The 23,594-nt window shown below is 43.6% G+C and overlaps 1 protein-coding gene across 3 annotated transcripts in view; it reads left to right on the plus strand.

The window, feature by feature from the left end:
- Positions 1–23,594, plus strand: part of LOC135207870 (uncharacterized) — a 162,528-nt gene that overhangs the window by 10,324 nt on the left and 128,610 nt on the right. For all 3 annotated transcript variants that reach the window (XM_064239759.1, XM_064239760.1, XM_064239757.1), the window contains exons 3-5: positions 8,786–8,960; positions 11,524–11,679; positions 13,433–13,611. In XM_064239759.1, coding sequence (XP_064095829.1) covers positions 8,786–8,960; positions 11,524–11,679; positions 13,433–13,611 — 510 coding nt within the window. The remainder of the gene's footprint in view (positions 1–8,785; positions 8,961–11,523; positions 11,680–13,432; positions 13,612–23,594) is intronic.

Below are 23,594 nucleotides of genomic sequence, written 5' to 3' on the forward strand. Positions count from 1 at the left end.
GAGAAGGAACCAAACGTCAGCGAGGGAATGGTTTGAGCCTTCTGGGGACTCTTTCCTCGCTACAACAATTCTTCTTCCCTCGGAGGAAGACGACATGTACGTCCGCTTCAATTCTTCCTCAAGAGGTCTTGGAGCTGGAAAAACCGGACAACTGTCGGACGTTTTTCCCCATTCCAATGGAGACAAAGTCACACCTACAATGGTGGTTGCTCCCTCTGGAAGAGAACAAAGGGATCTCTCTAAGAACACAGAACCCAGACCTAGTGTTGTTCTCCGACGCGTCGGAGAGAGGTTGGGGAGCGACATTAGGCTCAGAAGAGGTGTCAGGCACCTGGGAACCAGCACAGGTGACTTGGCACATAAACTGCAAAGAGCTCTTCGCCGTACATCTGGCTTTGAAGAGCCTAGAACCTCCCTCTGGTATTAAACAAGGTAGTGCAAGTAAATGTGGACAACACCACCGCACTTGCCTACATTCGGAAACAGGGAGGGACGCACTCCTCGTTCCTTTACGAGCTGACGAGAGAGACCTATTACTTTGGACGTCTCACAGGAACATCTCCCTACTGACAAGGTTCGTACAGGGAGTAAAGAATGTGAGGGCGGACAGGCTCAGCAGGAGGAACCAGGTCCTTCATACAGAATGGACACTACACGAGGGAGTGTGTCTCGATCTCTGGTCTCTGTGGGGGACTCCTCATGTGGATCTCTTCGCAACATTCATTTCAAAAAGGCTCCCAGTGTTTTGCTCGGTCGGGGAAGATCCAAGAGCACTTATGGTAGACGCCTTCCTGCTAAATTGGTCTCGAGTAGACGTTTATGCTTTTCCCCCATTCAAAATCCTGGGGTTAGTAATGAAAAAGTTTGTGGCATCAAAGGAGACGAGGATGACGTTAATAGCCCCCTTTTGGCCGGCCCAGGATTGGTTCACGGAGGTGGTAGAGTGGATCGTAGACTTTCCAAGATCCCTACCAAGAAGGACGGATCTTCTCAGACAACCACACTTCAAGAGGTACCATCAAAACCTCCCCGCTCTCGCTCTGACTGCCTTTCGACTATCGAAAGACTTGTCAGAGCGAGAGGCTTTTCTCGCGAAGTGGCAAGCGCGATCGCGAGAGCACGCAGAACCTCCACTACGAAAGTATACCAGTCGAAGTGGGAGGTATTTAGAAGGTGGTGTAGAGCCAAGAAGTTGTCCTCCTCCTCTACCTCTATAGCGGAAATTGCTGATTTCTTGCTATTCCTGAGAGTAAAATCTCATCTAGCCGTATCCACAATAAAGGGATACGAAGTATGCTCTCGGCTGTATTCAGGAACAGAGGATTAGATCTGGCAAATAACAAAGATCTCCACGATCTCATAAGATCTTTTGAGACTTCAAAGTCTAAGGAACCAGTACCTCCGAACTGGAACCTGGACGTAGTCCTCAAATATCTGTCATCGGATAGATTCGAACCTCCTCATCTGGCATCGTTTTAGAGACAAACTAGAAAATGTCTATTCCTATTATCTTTAGCTACGGCAAAGAGAATTAGTGAATTACAAGCTCTGCAGGATAAAGTAGGATTCAAGGGAGACTCGGCTATTTGCTCGTTTAAGACCCTGTTTTTTAGCGAAAAACGAGAATCCCACGAATCCCTGGCCTAAGTCATTCGAAGTCAAAGGAATGTCGAGTCTCGTAGGCAGAAGAAGCAGAGAGGTCTCTATGCCCTGTTAGAGCGCTGAAGTTCTACCTTCAGAGAAAGCGTCAGTTGGGAGGCTCTAGACAAGGTCTTTGGTGCGCGGTAAAAGACCCCACAAGACTGATGTCCAAGAATGCTCTGGCGTTCTTTGTAAGAAACGTCATTACGGACGCTCATAAGGTCTGTCCTGACGAACAGTTACAACTACTGAGAGTAAAAGCTCATGAAGTAAGAGCGGTTGCGACGTCTCTCTCGTTTTATAAGAATATGTCGCTTAAAAACCATGCATAGACACGACATATTGGAGATGCAACTCAGTATTTGCATCTCATTACTTGAAAGACGTGCGTGTGACGTATGAGAAGTGTTTTTCTCTAGGTCCTATCGTATCGGCAGATACGATTCTGGGTACGGGAGCCGACACCAATCCTTAAATGTATATACTGTTCTTCTTTTTGGATATGGTCGAGAGTCTCTTCGAACAATGGAGGACTTAGGCTCGCACGGGCGGCCGTCTATGTTGTTCAGTAAGAGAATTCTTGTCATATCCAATTAGTTGAGTATATTTTTTTTTTGAAAATTATGTATGTGTGCGTAGTGGTTTTGAGTTACGGTTGTTGTGACGAGTTCGGGGATAACTCGTAACAATCCTTAGTTCTAACATATGGTTAGGATCAGGTGGTCGGGATTGGTTGTGTGCTCCTTCATAAGGTGTATTGTCATATAAGTGGATCAGCACCCATTGACAAAGTCCTTTTAGGCTCTGCCGAGTAAGTGGATAAGACCCCATCGGCAGACCCACAAGAACTCTTGGCCATAGATCACATATCTCGCTAAAGTTTCTTGAGGTGATGCAGACTACTGGGCAAACACCCACGAAGTCTACCACCTATCAGGTAGGAACCAAGGTTTTATTTATACCTACAACATATGTTGTTTACCTGTCTATTCCATATAGTAGCTGTCTCTTACCCTCCACCGAAGGGTGCCAATCAGCTATGTATATATCTGACAGGTAAGTTGATTGTATGAAAATGATATTGTTATGATACAATAAAGTTTCATACATACTTACCTGGCAGATATATACAATTAAAGGCCCACCCAGCCTCCCCGCAGGAGACAGGTGGAAGAGAGAAAATATGATAGAAAACGGGGATGGTTCCTAGTCCTGCCGCCCAGGGCAGGCCGGTAGATCACCTGACCTACCTGTAGCGAGTGGCGCGAAATTTGAATTTCTGTCGGGGACGACGGAGTCTTAGCTATGTATATATCTGCCAGGTAAGTATGTATGAAACTTTATTGTATCATAACAATATCATTTTTCTTCAGAGTTTCCTCCTACTTCTCCAGTTTCTGAGGAAGGAGTTAGCGATAATTTAGTCGAAGCAGAGGAAGAGCAGCAGCCAGTTCCTGTCTCATCAGACTATAAAGTTTTGATGCGTCTTCTGCAGTCGGAGTTTGGAGAAACTTTCCAACCGGAAGCCCCTCGTACTCCCCCTTCTCAATTTTCTTCTTTTAAAGCATCGAAGGCATCGGGGTTCGTTAAAATGAAGAAGTCGCTTTCCACGAAGCAAGCGTTCCGGAAAGTCCATGAGTGGATGGAGAAGAGGAAAGCCTCAGGAAAGTCCTCTTTGGCTTTACCGCCATCAAGACTCTGCGGTAAAGGAGGCATGTGGTATGAGACGGGAGAGGACGTAGGTGTTAAACTACCAGCCTCTGCTCAGGGTGATTTGGGAGCATCGTGACGCCTCCAGAAGAGCCCTTCTGTCTTCATCAAAAGTCACTTGGACCCATAACGAGTTCGACTTCCATCTCAAAGGCCTCTTCAGGACTCTAGAGGTCTTCAACTTTCTCGACTGGTGTCTTGGAGTTTTTGGATGCCAGGTCAAGGAGTTCTGATACTATTAGTCTGGGGAGCTGTCCAGTGTACTTTCTTGTATGGACAAGGCCGTCAGGGATGGTTCTGAGGAGTTGGCTACTCACTTTAGCTCGGGGATTCTCAAGAAGAGAGCACTCTTCTGTAACTTCACAGCCAAATCCGTCTCTACAGCGCAAAAGGCGGACTTGCTTTTCGCTCCGTTTTCAGACCATCTCTTCCCCCAGACTATGGTTAAGGACATAGCATCGAGCCTTCAGGAGAAGGCAACGCAAGATCTTCTGGCTCAGTCTTCTAGAAGACCAGCAGCTGCTTCATCTTCTGGAGTTTCGTTTACCAAGAAACCGAAGCCCTTTCGTGCTGGATCTTCCTCGAAAACAGCCTCCCGAGGAAGAGGCTCTTCCAGAGGAAAAAACCCCTGCTCTGTCAAAGAGTAGGAAGTGATTTGGAAGTCCTTCAGACGCCGGTAGGAGAGCCAGTGGCTTTCTTCTGTTCGCGAAAGCCTGGGAAGAGAGAGATGCCGACCCTTGGTCGCTAGATGTTGTGAGGAAAGGGTACAGGATCCCGTTCTTGAAGTCACCCCCGCTATCCACAACACCAAAGGATTTGTCTCCCTCTTATCGAGGAGAGAAACAGAAAGTGCTTTTCGATCTGCTGGAACAAATGATCGAGAAGCAAGCGGTGGAACAGGTCTTCGACCTGGAATCTCCAGGATTTTACAACCGTCTGTTCCTGGTGCCGAAACATTCGGGGGGGTGGCGTCCCGTCCTCGATGTCAGCAGCCTAAACCTCTTCGTCATAAAGAAGAAATTCAAGATGGAGACGCCTCAATCTGTGCTGTCAGCTTTGAGACCGGGGGATTGGATGGTCTCACTAGACCTCCAAGACGCGTATTTTCACGTCCCCATCCATCCCCAATCAAGGAAATACCTGCGATTTGTCCTGAAGGGGAAGGTATTCCAATTCAGGGCACTTTGCTTCGGTCTGACCACAGCGCCGATGGTTTTTCAACCATTCTGATGAAGAATGTGGCAAGGCTGCTTCATCTGGAGAATATAAGGATCTCTCTCTACCTAGACGACTGGCTTATTCGAGCTTCATCGCGAGACCGGTGTCTGGAGGACCTGCACACGACCATGTCGTTAGCGAAGTCCCTGGGTCTTCTGGTAAACCTCGAAAAGTCGCATTTGACTCCTTCTCAATCTTTAGTCTATCTGGGATTCAGATGGACTCAGTGGCTTTTCGGGCTTTTCCGTCCCAGGGGCGACAACTTCAATGCTTGGAAAAAGTGGCGACCTTTCTGGGGAAGGAAACATGCTCGGTGAGGGAATGGATGAGTTTGCTGGGGACCATTTCCTCACTGGAGAAGTTTGTTTCTCTGGGAAGGCTGCACCTCAGACCTCTTCAATTCTTCCTAGCCAACAGTTGGAAGAACAAACAAGATCTGGAGGCGATCTTGTGTTTAACGAGAGAGGTGAAGGATCACCTAAGTTGGTGGTCAGATCCACGGAAGCTCGCAGAAGGGCTCTCCCTCAAACTTCGGAACCCCGACCTAGTGTTGTTTTCCGACGCGTCGTCCACGGGTTGGGGGGGAGCAACACTAGGAGGGAAAGAAGTGTCGGGCACCTGGAGAGGGGGAACAGGTGCCCTGGCACATCAATCTGAAAGAGCTGTCAGCGATTTACCTGGCTCTCAGGTTCTTTCAGGAAGAAATATCCGGCAAAGTCATTCAGATCAACTCGGACAACACCACAGCACTGGCATACCTAAGAAATCAAGGGGGAACTCACTCGCCTTCTCTGTTTGCCATCGCAAAGGAACTCCTTTTATGGGCAAAAGCGCAAGAAGTCACTATCCTGACAAGGTTCGTGTCAGGAGTACAGAATGTTCGAGCGGACCTTCTCAGTCGACGAGGACAGCTGTTGCCGACAGAGTGGACCCTTCACCAAGAGGTTTGCCAGTCGCTGTGGGACCTGTGGGGTTGTCCGCAGGTGGATGTCTTCGCAACTTCCAGGACGAAAAGACTTCAGCTGTATTGCTCCCCAGTTCTGGACCCGGGAGCAGTAGCAGTAGACGCCCTACTTTGGAGTTGGTCGGGTCTAGACATATACGCTTTTCCCCCGCTCAAGATCCTCGGGGAAGTGATGAGGAAGTTCGCGGCATCGGAAGGAGCGAGGATGACATCATCGCCCCCTTCTGGCCGGCAGCCGACTGGTTCACAGAGGTGATGTCCTTCCTGGTAGACTTTCCGAGGACTCTGCCCTTAAGGAAAGATCTACTCAGACAGCCCCACTTCGAGAGGTACCACAAAAACCTCCCCGCTCTGAGTCTGACTGCGTTCAGACTATCAAGAAGTTGGCCAGAGCGAGGGGTTTTTCAAGACCTGTGGCGAAAGCGATTGCCACCGCAAGGAGGCCCTCCTCAATCGCTCTGTACCAATCGAAGTGGGCTGTCTTCAGATCCTGGTGCAGGAAGAAGGGCATTTCCTCCACCACAACCTCTGTGAGCCAGATAGCTGACTTCCTTCTTTATCTGAGAGAGGAAGTGAAGTTGGCTGTTCCAACTATTAAAGGCTACAGGAGCGTGCTTTCTGTAGTCTTCAGGCACAGAGGACTCGATTTGACTAATAATAGAGACATTCATGATCTCATTAGATCTTTCGAGACTAAGAAGGTCATCCAGCCTAAAGTACCCTCGTGGAACTTGGATGTGGTGCTCAAATTTTTGATGTCGAGTCACTTCGAACCGCTTTATTCAGTTTCTATCAGGAATCTGACGAAGAAAACGATCTTCCTAACCGCTCTGGCGACGGCGAAGAGGGTTAGCGAAATCCAGGCCATTAGCAAGCAGGTTGGGTTTTCAGACAGTAATGCGATTTGTTCTTTAAGTCCCACGTTCTTAGCAAAGAACGAGAATCCTTCCAACCCGTGGCCGAGGACCTTTGAAATCAAAGGGTTGTCAGAAATAGTGGGAAATGAACGTGAGAGATTCCTGTGTCCTGTCAGGGCTCTAAAGTTCTATCTGCAGAGAACTAAAGCTTGCAGAGGTTTGTCTGACAATTTGTGGTGTTCAGTGAGGAAGCCTGATCTTCCTATGTCGAAAAACGCACTGGCGTTCTTCATCAGAAGTACGATTAAAGAAGCTCATGATAAGTGCAGTGATAGTGATTTGAAGCTTCTGAAAGTGAAAGCTCACGAGGTGAGAGCTATTGCTACTTCGGTAGCGTTTCACAAAAATATGGGGCTCAAAGATATTTTGAATGCCACATTTTGGATAAGCAATTCGGTGTTCGCTTCACACTACCTGCGGGAGGTGAAAGTGACATACGAAAATTGCTTCTCCCTCGGACCATACATTGCTGCAGACACTGTTTTGGGGGCAGGAGGTAACACTCATCCTATCCTTTAGGGATTAGGGGGGTTTTTAACTTGTGTTTTATGGTTGTGGGGTGACCGCCTGGGGCGGGTCTCCCTTCCATTAGCTTAGTTAAGTGGGATACCTTTGGTAAACTAAGCCAGGTGGTGGTATTTTTGTCTCGTTGCCCTCATTAGTATGGTCCATGGTCTAGTCACATCGTGGTCTCGCCCCTGTTGACAGATCATCTGGAGTGCACCAGCTTCATAGGTCTCTACCTTGCTGCAACTCTAGTAGCACAAGCAGACTTACGTGGCAGTAATCACGAAGCCAGCTATGCTAACAGGTAAGGAACCAAGATATCAAATATCTGCATATATGTGTTTCCTAAATACTCTATTCTGTCTCTCCCACCACCAAAGGTGGGATTCAGCTATATATATATCTGACAGGTAAGTTGCATGAACAAAATGATATTGTAATGATACAATTAAGTTTGTTCATACTTACCTGGCAGATATATATAATTAATTACCCGCCCACCTCCCCTCAGGAGACAGTGGAAAAAAATTTTGAATAGAAAATGGGAATGGTTCCTGATACCCGCCTCCCAGCGGCGGGAATGGGTACTAACCACCTGACTCCCACTACGTGTGTCGTAAGTTTTAAATTCTGTCGGTCGTCGGAAATTATCAGCAATATATATATCTGCCAGGTAAGTATGAACAAACTTAATTGTATCATTACAATATCATATTTCATTTAGCCACCATGAACCACTGTTGGGTTCCTTTTTATGATTAGTCACATTAAAAAATATACCAAGAAGAGTATTCTTTTGATTAGGATTATTTTTTAATGTTTAGAATTTATTTAACAAGTTTTTATTTTTAGTGTAAGTAGATAACAAAAATCTTTTGAATTTTCTTGAATGTTAAGTATACTCATGATAAAATCCACATAGTGATGATAGTGTAAGATCCTTGTTAGTCACTATGCGTAATCATCTAGTGATAATGGTGTGAAACAGAAATTATTATCATTTAGTATATAAAAATGAAGGTTTTTATATTAACTTGCTCTGTGATGTTAATAAGTACTGCATTATGGTTGACAATAGTGTAGCAAGTTTCAGAGGATAAGTATATATTAGAATAAGATGGGAGTTCAGGCAGAACAAGCTCTGGAGAAAGGGGAGTGGATAAGAAATGTTCACATCTAACCCCATATGGGGAGATGCTGACTTAAAAATGTTTATGATGTTGAAGATGTTATCATGATTTTAAGTAAAAAATGATGATGTTATCATGGGTTTAAGTAAAAAATGATAACTGAAAATATCTTTGATGATGGTGCACTAACTTTTTCAATGGTTCTTTCAAAGTACAGTAACATAACCAGTTTTAGTCTTTCAGAGGTCTTATGCTAACAGTGTCATTTTTCAATGAATGGTAACTATTTGAACAAGACAGAGGTAGATAAAGTTGGATTGCTAGGTAAAGAAGAGACCACAGTGAAAGGAAAAAGTATAAGGCAGAAATTAGGGTAGCTGTATGTCCTGATGGTACTACGTACAGTGGACATTAGCTGTTACTGTTTACAGTACAGTTGACAAGGTTCACACATACACACACACACACACACACACACACACACACACACACACACATATACACACACACACACACACACACATATATATATATATATATATATATATATATATATATATATACACATATTTCATAATGTTTAAAATAACTGTTTGCATGTATGAGGTTTACTCCGTTGTATAAAATCTATGATTATGTACTGGTACCTGTAATTATAAAATAATTTTTAAAACAACTTATATATGTTTAATTCACAGGGGGTAATAAAAAGCGCTCTACTGTATGGAGGCATTTTCAAGAAGAGGGGAATGACAAAGTGAGCTGCAGAATATGCCGTGAAAAATTGGCAAAGCATGGCAATACTTCTTCAATGCTACGGCATCTTCGTGGAAAACATCCTCAGTTGAAATTACCCTTGTTTCAGGGTGAAAGGTAAGAAATTTATTTCTGTTGTTTTGGAATCTTGTTTCATTAATTTATATTCTCTCACAAATAACAAATCTTATTTTTTTTGCTGAACTACCAATCTTGGCTATGTCCAGAATCTTTGAGCTACAATGCCCAACACAGCCACTAAAAGAGGCCTTGGTCACAGAATTACATAAAGTGGAACAAAGCTGTGCTACTAAGGGCACAACTTACAAAACTGTTCTACTAAGGGTACAACTTACAAAGCTGTACTACTAAAGGTACAACTTACCCATGCAGAATTGGTCTCAACTTTACTCAGTTGAGTTTTATTGTGTTTAAGGGGCTATGATCATCTGTGCTTTCACTGGTTTTCTCCTTGCCAAGTCACAGAGGTTGAGATGGTTTCATGAAACCAGGACTGTAATGCTTATGTTAATCACGAAGCCCTTGCTTTCAAGTTTGAACAGATTGGGGTGGGAGTCCATTCATATTACGTAATATATTTATTGAAATTTTAACTAACAGTTTGCTAATATTAGGTATAAGAATTTTTTGTAAATTAACAAAAGTTCATCATGAGCAACCAGGCCTTTGTGAAAGCCAAACTGCAAAGTAAGGAACCAGAAAATTACCTTCATCATAGGCGTTTAGATAGTTTTCCAAGGTTCAGTAGTGCTGTACATTTGGATATCTATTTATCCCGGGGAAATGTTTTTTGTTTATTCTTCTGTAATTTTCATATTAATTCAATTAGGTCCTCAATAGCTAGCATGCATCTTAAATTGTGAAACAAAAATTTGAATTTCTAAAATAAAGTCTACCCCACTTTGTAGTCCTGGAACCATTACTAAATAACTCGCTGCGGATGCCTTTAAAATTTTCCCATTATTCTGGCCATACTTTGCATCCATATCTTCTCAAATATACCATCCACCATGTACATTAATGCTAGATATATGTACAATTCATTCCAAAACTTGCATTTTCTTATATGAGGTTCAATGTCAAACAGTTTTCTGTATTGATATTATTCCAGCTGTAACCAAGTGTGCTCTTTGAATTTCAGAATGGTTTAAATGTCTGTTTATTGAGGAGTCTCTTTTCATAGTTTAGTGGTTTTATCTTATTTGATTTTCTGTATTATGTATCATTTGTTTTTTTTTATTTCTTTTGTAAAGTTTATTCTTTATTTTTGCACAAAATTTGTTTTTCTCTACTGTGTTGCTTTCCCAATGGGGGCTGTTGGCCCTGGAGCATTCTGCTGGTCCCACTAGGGTTGCAGCTTAGTTGCTAATGATAGTAATAATGGTAATGATAATACAGGCAGTCCTTGCTTATCAGCGGCGTCAATTAACGGTGTTCCGGTTTTACAGTGCTTGGCTAATGATGAAGTTAGCCAGATTTTTGGCAATGGTTTATCGCCATTGGTAAGTGGTTTTTCGGTGTCAGTAAGCAGTTTTTTGGCACCGATAAGAGGGACTGCCTGTAACTGATATTTTCAGCTTGACTTATAAAAGGTTGGCCACCCTATGGTGAGTAATGAAATCTGCCAAAAAAGAAGGCTGGCCAATAAAATACACAATATGGTTTCTTGGGGCCAACTTGCATAGTTTAAAGTGTAGCACAATTCAGTATAAATTCCTTGATAGCCTATCCTAACAGGTATTTTGTAATTATCAGTTTGAAATATTGAATTATTTATATTTTGAGCTTGAAGATATATCTGCAAAATAAATTGCACCTGAACATGTGGACATAACTGTACCTACTTATACTTAAAAAATATGTAAAATGCTTTATTTAAAACCTGTACAATATAAAAAATCTGAGCATTGTTTTTAGACATGAGTAACCCCAAATCTTACATAGGCTCCCAGCTGTGCACATTAGAAAACTTATGTTCAGATTTTAAAGCCAAACACAAATTAAGAAAAGGAGAGGAACACTTAATTAGATGAAAATGAACATGCTAGAGGTGAATTTGAAACTTGATCAGGGCATTCCAGGTTAGAGCAAAAATTGATGTGGTTGTGCAAAGAAATGACATGTACAATATAGGTCTTTCAGCCTTTACTCATACTACATAGTTGGTATGAGTGAATATTTCCTTTTCAATAGAATAGGGCAATAGAAGATTAAAGAGGCTATTATGAAACAACAAAAGCTGCTAAAACACTAATAGATGAATTGGATGGAGAATGTGAAAATGGTATGAAGGGATGATGGGTAAGCTCTGCTTCTGGCAAGGTGATCCTGGGAAACAGATGGTGGGGACTTGAAGTGTAGTGGAACAGTTATGAAGAAGTATTGGTGGTGTTGTCTGGTAGGATGGAGTATGCACAAAGACTAATGTAAGTCTGAGGAGATTTGGAATACCATGTCACAGAAATAAGGCATACAAAATTAATGGGTTTGTGTGAAACAAATCACCTATGGCAATAAGTTATTAATGAACTATGCTAAGTTTTCATGAGATCATATATAAGATATTGTATATAGGCAATGTGTAAATAATATAAGCTATATTTTATGACTTCAGAAATGGCATTTAGGTGTTGATACATTTTTTCTTTTTCCTTGTCAGAAAGTCCAGCCGCTTTCATCTGAAAACTAATATGACCGAATCTAGGTTTATGGCAATATGTGATCGGTTGTTGCGTAATAATCAGCTGACTGATTGCACTCTTGTTGCTGAAGGCCAGTTTGTTCAAGCTCATCGTTTGGTATTAGCATCGTGCAGGTATGCTTTGTCCAATATTTTATTTTATTTATTGTATAATTGATTGAAGATTGTGAAGTAGGAGTATATTCGTAAACATTGGGAGTGTCCATTCACAAATACAAACCTTATTGCTTTTAATATGCTTTTATTTAAATCATCACCCTTATAGTTACTTGGCTTTTATGCCCGATTTTCTATTCATGTGGTTATGTGTGAAGTGAGTTCTATAGTTATGTACACACACTCTTAGCTCCTACTTGGGATGAGGGCATCAGAGCCCGAGGACCTACATCAAACTTTGGTTACTGGAACATTTACAGTTTTTCTAAACTAAATAAGCTAAGGATTTTACTCAGTTCTTGCTTCTTTTTTTCTCTTTGCTCATTCAAGAGTGACCCTTTTGTTGATTCAAGCATGATATTGGATATGGTTTGAATTAATTTTGGAATATGAAGGATGGTAAGCTTGGACTGCATGCCTCCTTACATATAAAATATAAGTGGCTGGCATGGTTTGAGCAAGAAGCTAATTGAAATTAGACTTGTCACACTTTTTTCTCTTTTTTCCCATTCAAATTAAGTGGTCTCATTCTAAGCTGTCAAGCTACAAGTGAAGATGATACAAAGTTTCAAAGCCAAAATAAAACAAAATTATGAGTTGGTCATTAAATATTGTAAGGTGGTTAATTTGGCATGTGGTGTGGCACCCCTCTCACCTGTGTGGGGCTGGTTGAGGTGGGATTATGATATGATTTGTATATCTAGGAAAAATACAGATTAGTATCTTTATTGTGTATTTCCTACCTTTCTTCTTTTGGCTCTTCAAGTTAGTGTAGCTGGATAAAATTTACACAACTAAATGGATTTGTATAAAAACCTTTTGTTTTGAAAACAGTTTGGGGTCTGGGCTAGCATCAAGGGCCACCATGAAACCTCCCAAAGGTGAGGTAGCTGTTATTTGCATTACCGCATTTGAGGATATTGCGGTCAAATGGCTGCTGCAGTGGCATAAGTTAAGAAGCAGGAATATTACTTCTGATTTCAAGGCATTTCTTCACTCTAGGAATAAAAGCAGTAGTGCAACCATTCCAGTAACTAGATGGCCATCACACAAGTCTTCTACTATGGGTACATTACTCAAGTATGGGCCTGAGGATTGTTTGCAGAATAGATGAAGTACAGCATCGTAATGGGTCCTATTGTGTTACCACACTACCAGTATTACCATTTTTGGTTAGCCAAAACATCAGAAATTTACTTTGTGCTTTCCTTTGCTGAGCATACTGCATTCTTCATTCTTTCTCACCAAACTTAATTCTCATCTTTCTGCATTTCAGATCTGTGTATCTGAAACTGTATGATAAGGGTTGAATCAGCTTGGATGAAAAAAAAACTTATGCTCTCAAAAAATTGCTCTGAAAAATTGAAGTAAGACAAATTTTGCTAGTCAGGCAGCTAGTGGAAATAGGAAAACAAGGGGTAAAAAATTAAAGGCATAAAGAAATGCAGCCAGGGGCGTAGGAGATGTTGAATAGAACTTCTTTTAGTTTGCTTATAAAGTTACTTTGTAGTCAGTACCCCATTATGAGGGTCAACTCAATAAGTTAAGTACGTAGTACTTCAGCTAAGTGTTCGTATTTGTAATAATTTACAGGATTAATAATACTATATATAATTTCTGTATGCCCAGATTATTTTTGGGATACAGCACATGATTTTGACTTTCTTTCAACATTTTCATGTAGCTAATTGATATTTGATTTTCTTTTCAGTGAAAGTTTTGAGGAGATTTTCAGAAATGTTACTCAGGTAAATCCTGTCATCGTTCTTCGCGATGTTTCAATTCAAGAATTACGAGGTTTGATAAACTACATGTATAAAGGAGAAACACTTGTTAAGTCAAATGAACTTCATGGACTTCTGAAAGCAGCAGCTCAGTTGAAAATTAAAGGTAGGTTATAGATATCCTTAACATTTTTCTTTTTTAGAGTATAAGGTATAACAGTGAGAGATGAATTGCAAATGTTGACTTACTGATAACTTGTTCATGCAAATGAACTAATAAAGCCAATTATATCAAGTATTAAATTTAAAGACAGTGGCTCATAATAATGAATGTGCAAACTACTGTGTAATGTGCTTTAAAACATTGTATGGTCCTGTCAGTTCATTGGCTTGAGACTACTGCTACTCAGCCAGTTTAAATTGGAATACTTGCTAGTAGCTCTTAGACAAATGCATAAACATGCATATTTTGTTCAAGATTTTGATTTGAAAGCATTATAAAGTCTGATAAAGCTGCTGGTAATACATCAAGAGAAACCAATGGCATTTGAAATTAAATTATAAAAGGGATTTTGATGAAGGAAAAATCTATTTCTGGGGAGAGACCTGTGTCGCCCGGTGGAAAGGATCCTGCTATCCACTTTTCTAGTATAAATAGTTTCTAAATATACCAGAGAAGAAAGCTAGCATTGGTATGCAGGGCGTGTGTAAGCCACTATTCACAGGTCATCTGCCATTTAGAGATTTCCTTTCCAAAATCCTGCATATGGGGTGAGCCGACCTACTTGCAACACCCTCTTTGCCTCCGTACCGCCACTTCTGATACCCGACTCGAGCGACATCTGCAATCCTGACTGTTTTAGATACCTTTTTTGGGCTTGGATAGGTGAAGAGAAGGGCTGGGTTCACCGGGCGACACAGGTCTCTCCCCAGAAATAGATTTTTCCTTCGTCAAAATCCCTTTTCTGGGTCGACCTGTGTTCGCCGGTGAAAAGCTATCAGAGAATACCATCCAAGCCTACTGAACAATAAATGAACTTCTGAAGAGGAGTAATGAAACCAAGGTGTGCCTAAACCTAAGTTTACTCACTTAAAGTATTACAGTAAACTGATCAACTTAAACTATGACTTAGAGTACGATAACAAGGTATTCTGAGAGGATCAATACAGCATCAGGAATATGTACAGACAAAACCACATCCGGCAATAACAAGCTATATACAAGACCAGGTGGCGGGATGACGCCGAGGTCCCTTCAACACTGAGGAGAGAGGTATCGTGGAGAGTACGAGTGAGGCAGGTAGAAAGGAGAGGGGGTGACAGAAGAAGGTTTGGAAATAGTTATTCAGGGGAGACTATGCTCCCTGCAGCAACTGCTGGGAATTTAAGAGCTTCAAGATATTTCAAATAGTGGCGCTTGAAAACTACTGGGGATTTCCAACCCGTGTATTTCTTCAGATCCTCAAAATTCATATTTTGGAATTAATTAATTAATGTAGCCACCGCCCGGATGTCATGGACATGTGGGAATGAGTCAGGGTTGGCTTGTTTTATAAAGTAAAGTATTTGTTGTCTAATACCTTTGATAGAGATTGTGCCAACCTTTTCTCTAACAAAAAGAGGACCTGACGACCTAGCGGAGGTCCTGGCCAAAAAGGACTTGAGAGTAGTGACAGGGCACAAGGAATAGTCCTGTGTCAATGGAACAATTTTCCAAGGAGACCACCTATATTGTGGGTCCTCATTCTTTGCCAGGAAGCTCCGGTCTGGGGATAGTAATACTTCCCCTGACGGGAGGAAATCTATATGCTCTGGATTTCGTGAGAGCCGAAAGTTCAGATATTCTGGCACCTGAGGCCATAGCCATTAAGAATAAAGTTTTTGTACATGAAAACTTACCCAGCAGATATATACTTAGCTATAGACTCGGTCGTCCCGACAGAATTTCAAAACTCGCGGCACACGCGACAGGTAGGTCAGGTGATCCACCATTCCCGCCGCTGGGTGGCGGGATCTGGAACCATTCCCGTTTTCTAAGCCATAATTTCTCTGTCGGTTGAACGGACAACACCTATTGTTCGTTCCTCCATCTTAGATTTCAACTCGTTTGCCGAGAATTTGGATTGGTTTTTTGGTGATGTATTCTGTTTTTTCTCTGGCTTGGCATACGCTTATTGTGGACTGTTTTTCGACTTTGGTATTGGCTACTCTTTCACGATGTCTGACGCTAAGGCTTCACCTATGTTTAGAGTTTGTAGTAGGGAAGGTTGCAAGGTTAGGCTACCGAAATCGGTGGTAGATCCTCATAATGTTTGCGCTAAATGCAGAGAGAATGAATGTTCTTTTAATAACACCTGTATTGAGTGCGAAAACCTAACAGAGCTTGAATGGAAGGAGTTATCTTCATATGTTAGGAAGCTTGAGAGAGATAGAGTAAGGAAAGCTTCAGCTAGGTCATCTAGTAGATCTTGTTCTCTAGAACAAGAAGTTGTTAGCTCTCCTACTACTAACGATTTTCCCTTAGCCACAGCTGCTTCTCCCTGTACTGAATCCAAAGATTCGTCTTCAGAAAGGGAAAATGTGAAAGCTTCGATCAAGAAACTACAAGCTCAGTTACGAGCTCTAAATGAAGGTAAGAGTGGTGATAGTGATTTACGCAGTGTCCCCAGTGCAGTGGAGGGGGCGTCTGACCGGTTCCTCATTGCTCCTAGGCCTAGACCTCTTCCAAACTCCCAGGACCAGGGGAGGAGGAATGTCGAAAGCCGCAGGGAGGATGCAGAACATCCCCAACGGTCAGGCGTCCCTTCGGCAGATCCTGTTGTAAAGTCCCAGGCTGCCTTGGATAGCCGCAGAAAAGGCATCCTAAGGATGGAGTTCGGCCTCTCAATCGCGCCCTTTGAAGAGAGCCTGGAAGGCGCCAAAAGGAGACGCGGCTGATTCCAGCCCAGAGCGTTTTCCCGAGAATTGGCCCTCGGAACCTAAGAAGACGAGACAGGAGGAGCCCTCTCTTCAGGATCCAACAAAGAAGTTCCTGATTAATCTGCAAGAGCAGTTGTCCTCTTTAGTAAGCTCCTTCGCTAAAGATTTAACAAGGAGGAAAGATGTTTCGCTCCCTGTTAAGAGTTCCTCTAAGCGCCCCTCTTCTTATAGGAGAGAACCCCCACAATCTCCAAGGCGATTATCGCCTTCGTCGAGAGACTCGTCGGTCAGGAGTTGTTCTCCTGACAGGCGAGTCCTTTCGCCCTATAGGCTTTCTTCTCCAAAGCTCCCTCTGGTGGACAAGGCTTTGAATTCTGGCAGACAGGAAGTACGTAGCCTCTCTCCTGCGAGACGCCGTGAATCGAGCAGAAGTCTCGATCGGTTTAGGTTCAAGGAACCTGAAGAGAAACTAAACCAATTCAGGTATCAGGATCCTTTGGGACTACAGGACCAGGAGCCAGTCAGACGCAAGAAAGGGCGTCAAGAGCCTCTCAAGCCACAGGATTCAGGACGTCAGGAGTCTGCTAGAAGGCAGGAGTCAGGACGCCAGGAGTCAGGGCGCCAGGAGTCAGGACGCCAGGAGTACGTTAGGCGGTCAAGAGTCCAGGACGCGCCGGGAAGCCTGTTAGGCGTCCAGGACGGTCAGGGTCAGCAAGGATCCATTCAAGCGGCCCTGAATCAGAGGCGGGGTCAGGAGCCCCATATAAGCAGCGCCGAGGGGATCTGAGGCGGAACCCATCAATCTTGCCTAGGCAACAAGAGTCTAGTAGGCGCAAGAATGTTTCGGACCGACAGGAGCCTCATTCTTCGTATAGAAGTTCGATCTTTCAGCGCTCCCCTTCTTGGGAAAGGAGTACTTCTCCCGGGAAGAGCCCGATCACTCGCAAACGGTCTCCTTCAGTGGATCCGTTGGAACAAGTATCGGACGAGGAGGAGCCCGTAGATGTAGCAGTTTCTGACTACAAGAGGCTCTCTCTTCTGCTTCTCAAGGAGTTCGGAGACTCCCTTCATCCTGCTGATCCTCCTTCACCAGGATCATTAATGTCGAGTACAAAGCTCACAAGTCGTCTTCCTTTGTCAAGATGCGCCCTGCTCTCTGTATGAAAAAGGCATTAAAGACCTTTTCGGAGTGTTTAAACCTCAAGAAGGGAAGCGGGCAAAACGTTTTTTTCCTGCCCTCCTTCCAAGTTAACAGGGAAACCGGGAAGGGTGGTACGAGACCAAGGAACCCATGGGGTTAGGCCTCCCTTCATCCGCAGACGCGGATTTTGCCTCTCTAGTGGACTCTTCCAGGAGGAAGTCTTTGCTTTCTGCTAAAGCAACAGGGGGCATGTGATAGCTGGACCACCTTCTAAAGGGCCTCTTTAAGACCCTAGAAGTGTTCAATTTCATGGACTGGGTATTGGGAGCATTAGCTAAGAGAGCTCAGGACACTGACTTTGTCTCCATGGAAGAACTTTCAAGCGTCCTGGCTTGCTTGGACAGAGCGGTTATGGACGGTTCCGTAGAAGTTGCCTCACTTTTCGAACAGGAGTCTTAAATTTAAGAGATCGGTCTTTAGCTCTTTTCTAGCAAGAGCCCGTATCACCCTTACAAAGAGCATCTCTTCTATTTGCACCTTTGTCCCCTCATCTGTTCCCACAGGAGACTGTTAAGGAGGTTGCAAATCTCTTACGGAGAATGCAACTCAGGATCTCCTCACTCACTCAGCCAAGAAGTTTAGGCCGGCCGTGGCCTATCAAAAAAAGAGAGAGACCTCTTTTGTACAGCCCTTTCGAGGTGCCTCCTCTTCTAGGACCCCTCTTAGAGTCGCAGACCAGAAAGAAGGGAGTAGACCATCTAGAAGGTCCTTCGGGAAGTCTAGATGAACGGGAGGGATCCTCCAGACAAAAGTAGGCGCCAGACTACTCCACTTTGCAAAAGTCTGGGCGCAGAAGGGAGCGGATTCTTGGTCCCTCTCGATCCCTGAAAAAGGGATACTTGATCCCCTTCAGGGAAAATCCTCCCTTGACGACAACTCCAAGGGAGTTGACTGCAAGATACTCGGATCCGGTCCGAAAACTTGCTATTTTTGCAGCATGGAACAGATGATTTCCAAAGAAGCGTAAGAACTGGTTTCAAGATCTCCAGTCCTCCAGGATTTTTACAATCGGTTGTTCCTGGTACCGAAAGCATCGGGGGGATGGAGTCCGGTTCTAGACGTCAGTGCCCTGAATTTCTTTGTTTTGAAGAAGAAATTCTCGATGAGACGTCTTCCTCTGTTCTGTCTGCTCTTCGTCCAGGGGACTGGATGGTGTCCCTGGACCTTCAAGATGCGTATTTCCATGTGCCAATTCATCCGGCAGCAAGGAAATATCTAAGATTCATGTTCCAAGGGAAAGTATTCCAGTTCCGAGCGATGTGTTTCGGACTTTCGACTGCCCCTCAAGTCTTCACGGACATCATGAAGAATGTAGCTTATTGGCTTACATCTGGAAGGATCAGGATCTCATTATATCTGGACGATTGGCTAATAAGAGCCCAATCGTAGAAAAAATGTCTGGAGGACCTTTTACTTACTCTAAAATTGACAAGTCCCTGGAGGGGACTTTAGTCAATCGCGAGAAATCCATGCTGACTCCCCAGCAAAGTATTGTCTATCTGGGGATTCAGATGGATTCTCGGGATTTTCTAGCGTATCCTTCACAGGAAAGGAGAGAACGCTGCTTGGAAAAGGTGGCAGTCTTCTTAAGGAAAGAACATTGTTCCGCGAGGGAATGGATGAGCTTACTGGGGACCCTCTCCTCGATGGAACAGTTTCGTTTCCTTAGGAAGACTACACTTAAGACCCCTTCAATTTTATCTGAAGGAGAGATGGGATTGGAAGTCCAAAAATCTGGGAGAAACCTTTTCCGATCTCGAAAGGAATCAAGGAGAATATCCGCTGGTGGTTAGATCCACAAAAACTAAGCAAGGGAATCTCCCTTCACTTAGAGAACCCTCGCCTAGCGTTATTTGCAGACACCTCAGATTCAGGGTGGGAAGCGACCCTAGGTTCGGAAGAAGTGTCAGGCACTTGGGAAGGAGAACAAGTGTCCTGGCACACACAAGAAAGAACTAACAGCCATTCATCTAGCTCTAGTTCATTTCGAGGAACAGGTCTCAGGTCTGTGGATTCAAATCCACTCGGACAACACAACAGCCCTCGCATATATAAAGAAACAGGGGGGGACGCATTCCTTTTCCCTGTACGAATCAGCAAAGGATCTGCTGATTTGGGCTCAGGAAAGGAAGATCTCTCTTCTCACAAGGTTTGTGCAGGGAGAGAGAAATGTCCGGGCAGATCTGTTGAGCAGAAAAGACCAAGTCCTACCCACGGAATGGACTCTCAATCCTCAGGATTTGCCCAACAACTGTGGCATCTGTGGGGAGGCCCATATAGACCTGTTCGCGACCAACAGGAATCACAGATTAGAGAACTATTGCTCCCCGATCTCGGATCCACAAGCAGTAGCAGTAGACAGCTTTCTGCTAGATTGGACAGGCTTGGACATATATGCCTTCCCTCCTTTCAAGATAGTAGGGGAAGTATTGAGGAAATTCGCTTGCTCGGAAGGAACAAGAATGACCCTCATCGCTCCCTTTTGGCCAGCTCTCGATTGTTCACAGAGGTGCTGGATGTGTTAGTAGATTTTTCCAAGATCGCTTCCACTAAGGAACGATCTTCTCAAACAACCCCACGTCGACAGATTTCACAAAAACCTCCCTGCTCTAAGTCTGACCGCCTTCAGACTGTCGAAGGACTCGTCAGAGCAAGGGGCTTTTCGCGCGAAGTGGCGAGGGCTATTGCAAGAGCCAGAAGAGTCTCCACCTCTAGGGTGTATCAGTCGAAGTGGGAGTTGTTTAGAAGATGGTGTAAGGGGAAGAAAATATCCTCTTCCAGTACCTCTGTAACTGAAATCGCAGACTTACTTCTATTTTTGAGAAAGGACTGTAACCTGGCAGTATCAACAGTAAAAGGTTACAGGAGTATGCTGGCCTCAGTCTTTTGACATAGAGGACTAGATCTGACCATAATAAAGATCTCCATGACCTTATAAGGTCTTTCGAAACCACGAAAGACCATATAATCAAGAAACCTAGCTGGAACTTGGATGTGGTCCTCAAGTTCCTAATGTCGGAAAAATTCGTACCGTCTCACACAGCTTCATTTAGAGACTTAACTAGAAAGTCCTTATTCCTCTTTGCTTTAGCGACAGCTAAGAGAATTAGCGAGTTGCAAGCTTTGGAAGGTAAAGTGGGTTTTAAGAAGGATTCAGCGATTTGCACCTTTAAACCACTTTTTCTAGCAAAGAACGAAAATCCCTCAAAACCTTGGCCAAGAAGCTTTGAGATAAAAGGACTCTCTTCACTAACAGGAAGAGAACTAGAGAGGACTTTGTGTCCAGTCAGGGCACTCAAGTTCTACCTGAAGAAGAAAGCGTTGCTAGGAGGTACAGAAGAAAGTCTTTGGTGCTCTGTAAGAGATCCGAAAAGATCGATTTCAAGAATGCCCTTACGTTCTTCATAAGGATGTAATAAAGGAAGCTCACCTTACTTGCAATGAAGAGCACCTCAAGGTTCTCAGAGTAAGAGCGCATGAAGTGAGAGCCATAGCTACGTCAATGGCATTTCACAAAACTGGTCTCTTCAGGCACTTATAGAGTCTACGTTTTGGAGATGTAATTCTGTGTTTGTCCAATTACCTAAGAGACGTAAGATTTCTTACGAAAAGTGCTTTGCTCTGGGAGCGTATGTTTCGGCGAATTCAGTGCTGGGAGAAGGAGCTGAGGCTAATCCTTCTTAACTTACTTTAGTGTTTAAATTTGTCTTTATTGGTGGTTGTTTTTATTGGTTGATTGTTAGAGGGAATAGGGGACCCTCTTGCAATTCATAGGTTATAACAGTACTAACATGGTCAGGTGATCGGGTTATTGGCTTCAGTGCTCCTTGTGTTTATTTATAGAAACCTTAACTCTGTCATGTAAGAGGGCTAGTCCCCATTGATATGACGAAGGTCAAGGCTCTACCATGTAAGTGGTCAGCCCCCATTTGGTACGATCCAGAGTAGGCTCTGTCGCGTAAGCGGGCTAGCTCCCATTGACACGATCCAAAGAGTTTATTCAGCCATAGGTCCATATCCTCGCTGGGACTCTTGAGGCAGGCAGACTCATCGACAGTAGTCATGAAGTCTTCAGCCCAATCAGGTAGGAACCATGGATTATTATATCCAGAACATATGTTGTTTTTTCCCTGTTTTTTAATGTATTTACTATTAGTATTATCATTATGTTTTAGCTGTCTCTTACCCTCCACCAAGGGTGCCAATCAGCTAAGTATATATCTGCTGGTAAGTTTTCATGTACAAAAATGATATTGTTAAGATACAATAAATTTTTTGTTTTTGTACAATACTTACCTGGCAGATATATACGATTAATGGCCCACCCTCCTCCGCCCCTCAGGAGACAGGTGGAAGAGAAATTATGGCTTAGAAAACGGGAATGGTTCCATCCGCCACCCAGCGGCGGGAATGGTGGATCACCTGACCTACCTGTCGCGTGTGCCGCGAGTTTTGAATTCTGTCGGGACGACCGAGTCTATAGCTAAGTATATATCTGCCAGGTAAGTATGTACAAAACTTTATTGTATCTTAACAATATCATTTTTCTCAGAAGAGTAATATATGAGCATGATTCATTAATAGTATCTGACGCCAATTTAAGTACATCATTCAAGAACCAAGTGACCTTTTGTGGGCGGGCCGTTGGTCTCAGGCGTGCACATGCTCTCGGGATGGAGGAAAAATATGTATCTGACAAATTTATATCAAAACCAACTTGAAAGATCTTCTTCAAGGCTGATTTGATTGTAGGATTGAAGGAGCGTAGCTTGTGCAACACTTTCATCAGAAGATTCACCGGAGGGAACAGATAAATCTTCTGCCAATTGTTCCAATTGATGGCCAATGCGTCTGTGGCATAGGCCTGGGGATCCAGGTTGGGAGCCACATAGCATGGAAGTTTGTGGTTTGACTCTGTTGCGAATAAGTCTACTTGCAAGCCTGGAATTTGATTGCAAATCCACTGGAATGACCTTACGTCCAGGGACCATTCCGATTCTAGTGGAGTAGTCCTAGAAAGAGCGTCCGCGATCACATTCCTGACCCCTGCCAGATGAGTTGCTGACAGGTGCCAGCGACTCTTTGACGCTAAAGTAAATATTGCAATTAGCACGTGATTCAGCTTGCTTGACCTGGAACCTCCTCTGTTTATGCAATGTACCACCACTAGGCTGTCTGAGACTATCCACACATGGCTGTTCTTGGCCGGAGTTAATCTCTTTAGTGTTAGAAAAACTGCCATGGCTTCCAACACATTGATGTGGAACTGGCGGAACGTGTTCGACCATATCCCTTGAACTTTTTTGTGCTGAGAGTATCCCCCCCCAGCCACTCAGTGACGCGTCTGTATGAATCGTCACAGATGGGGGGGGGAAAGTGCAATGGCACTGACCTGGTTAGGTTCTTGTGTTTCGACCAAGGGCGAAGTCTCTTTACTAGTATGGGTGGAATTACTGAGAGTTTGTCTCTGAGATTGTTGTTGGCTCTCTTTCTCCAGACAGGATTGATATCCTTCAATCTGGCTCTTAGTAGGACGTCTGTTATTGATGTGAATTGTAACGAACCGAGGACTCTCTCTTGGGCCCGACGAGAGGCCTTCTTGTTCCTGAGAAAGTGTTTTGTAGCCGCAGCTATTTCCTTGGCCTTCTTGGGTGGAAGGGATAAGCTGTGTTTTGTTAGGTCCCATTGGATTCCCAACCATTGAAAGTGGGAAGCTGGTTCTAGCTGAGATTTCTCTTTATTTATTTGAAGACCTAGAAACTCCAAGAGTTCTATTGTTTTGGCTGTTGACCTGCAGCATTCCTCGACGGTGGCTGCCCAAATGAGCCAGTCATCTAGGTAGGCTACTAACATTACTCCCTTGTTCCTGAGTTCTTGGACTATCGTCTCGCCTAGCTTGGTAAATATTATGGGCGCAATGTTGAGCCCGAATGGCATGACCCTGAATGAGTAAGCTCTGTTCCCAAGTCTGAAGCCTAGGTGAGGAGAGAAGTTCCTTGCTATCGGAACATGATAGTAAGTGTCTGTTA

Source organism: Macrobrachium nipponense, chromosome 34, assembly GCF_015104395.2.
Source record: "Macrobrachium nipponense isolate FS-2020 chromosome 34, ASM1510439v2, whole genome shotgun sequence".
NCBI classification, from domain to species: domain Eukaryota; kingdom Metazoa; phylum Arthropoda; class Malacostraca; order Decapoda; family Palaemonidae; genus Macrobrachium; species Macrobrachium nipponense.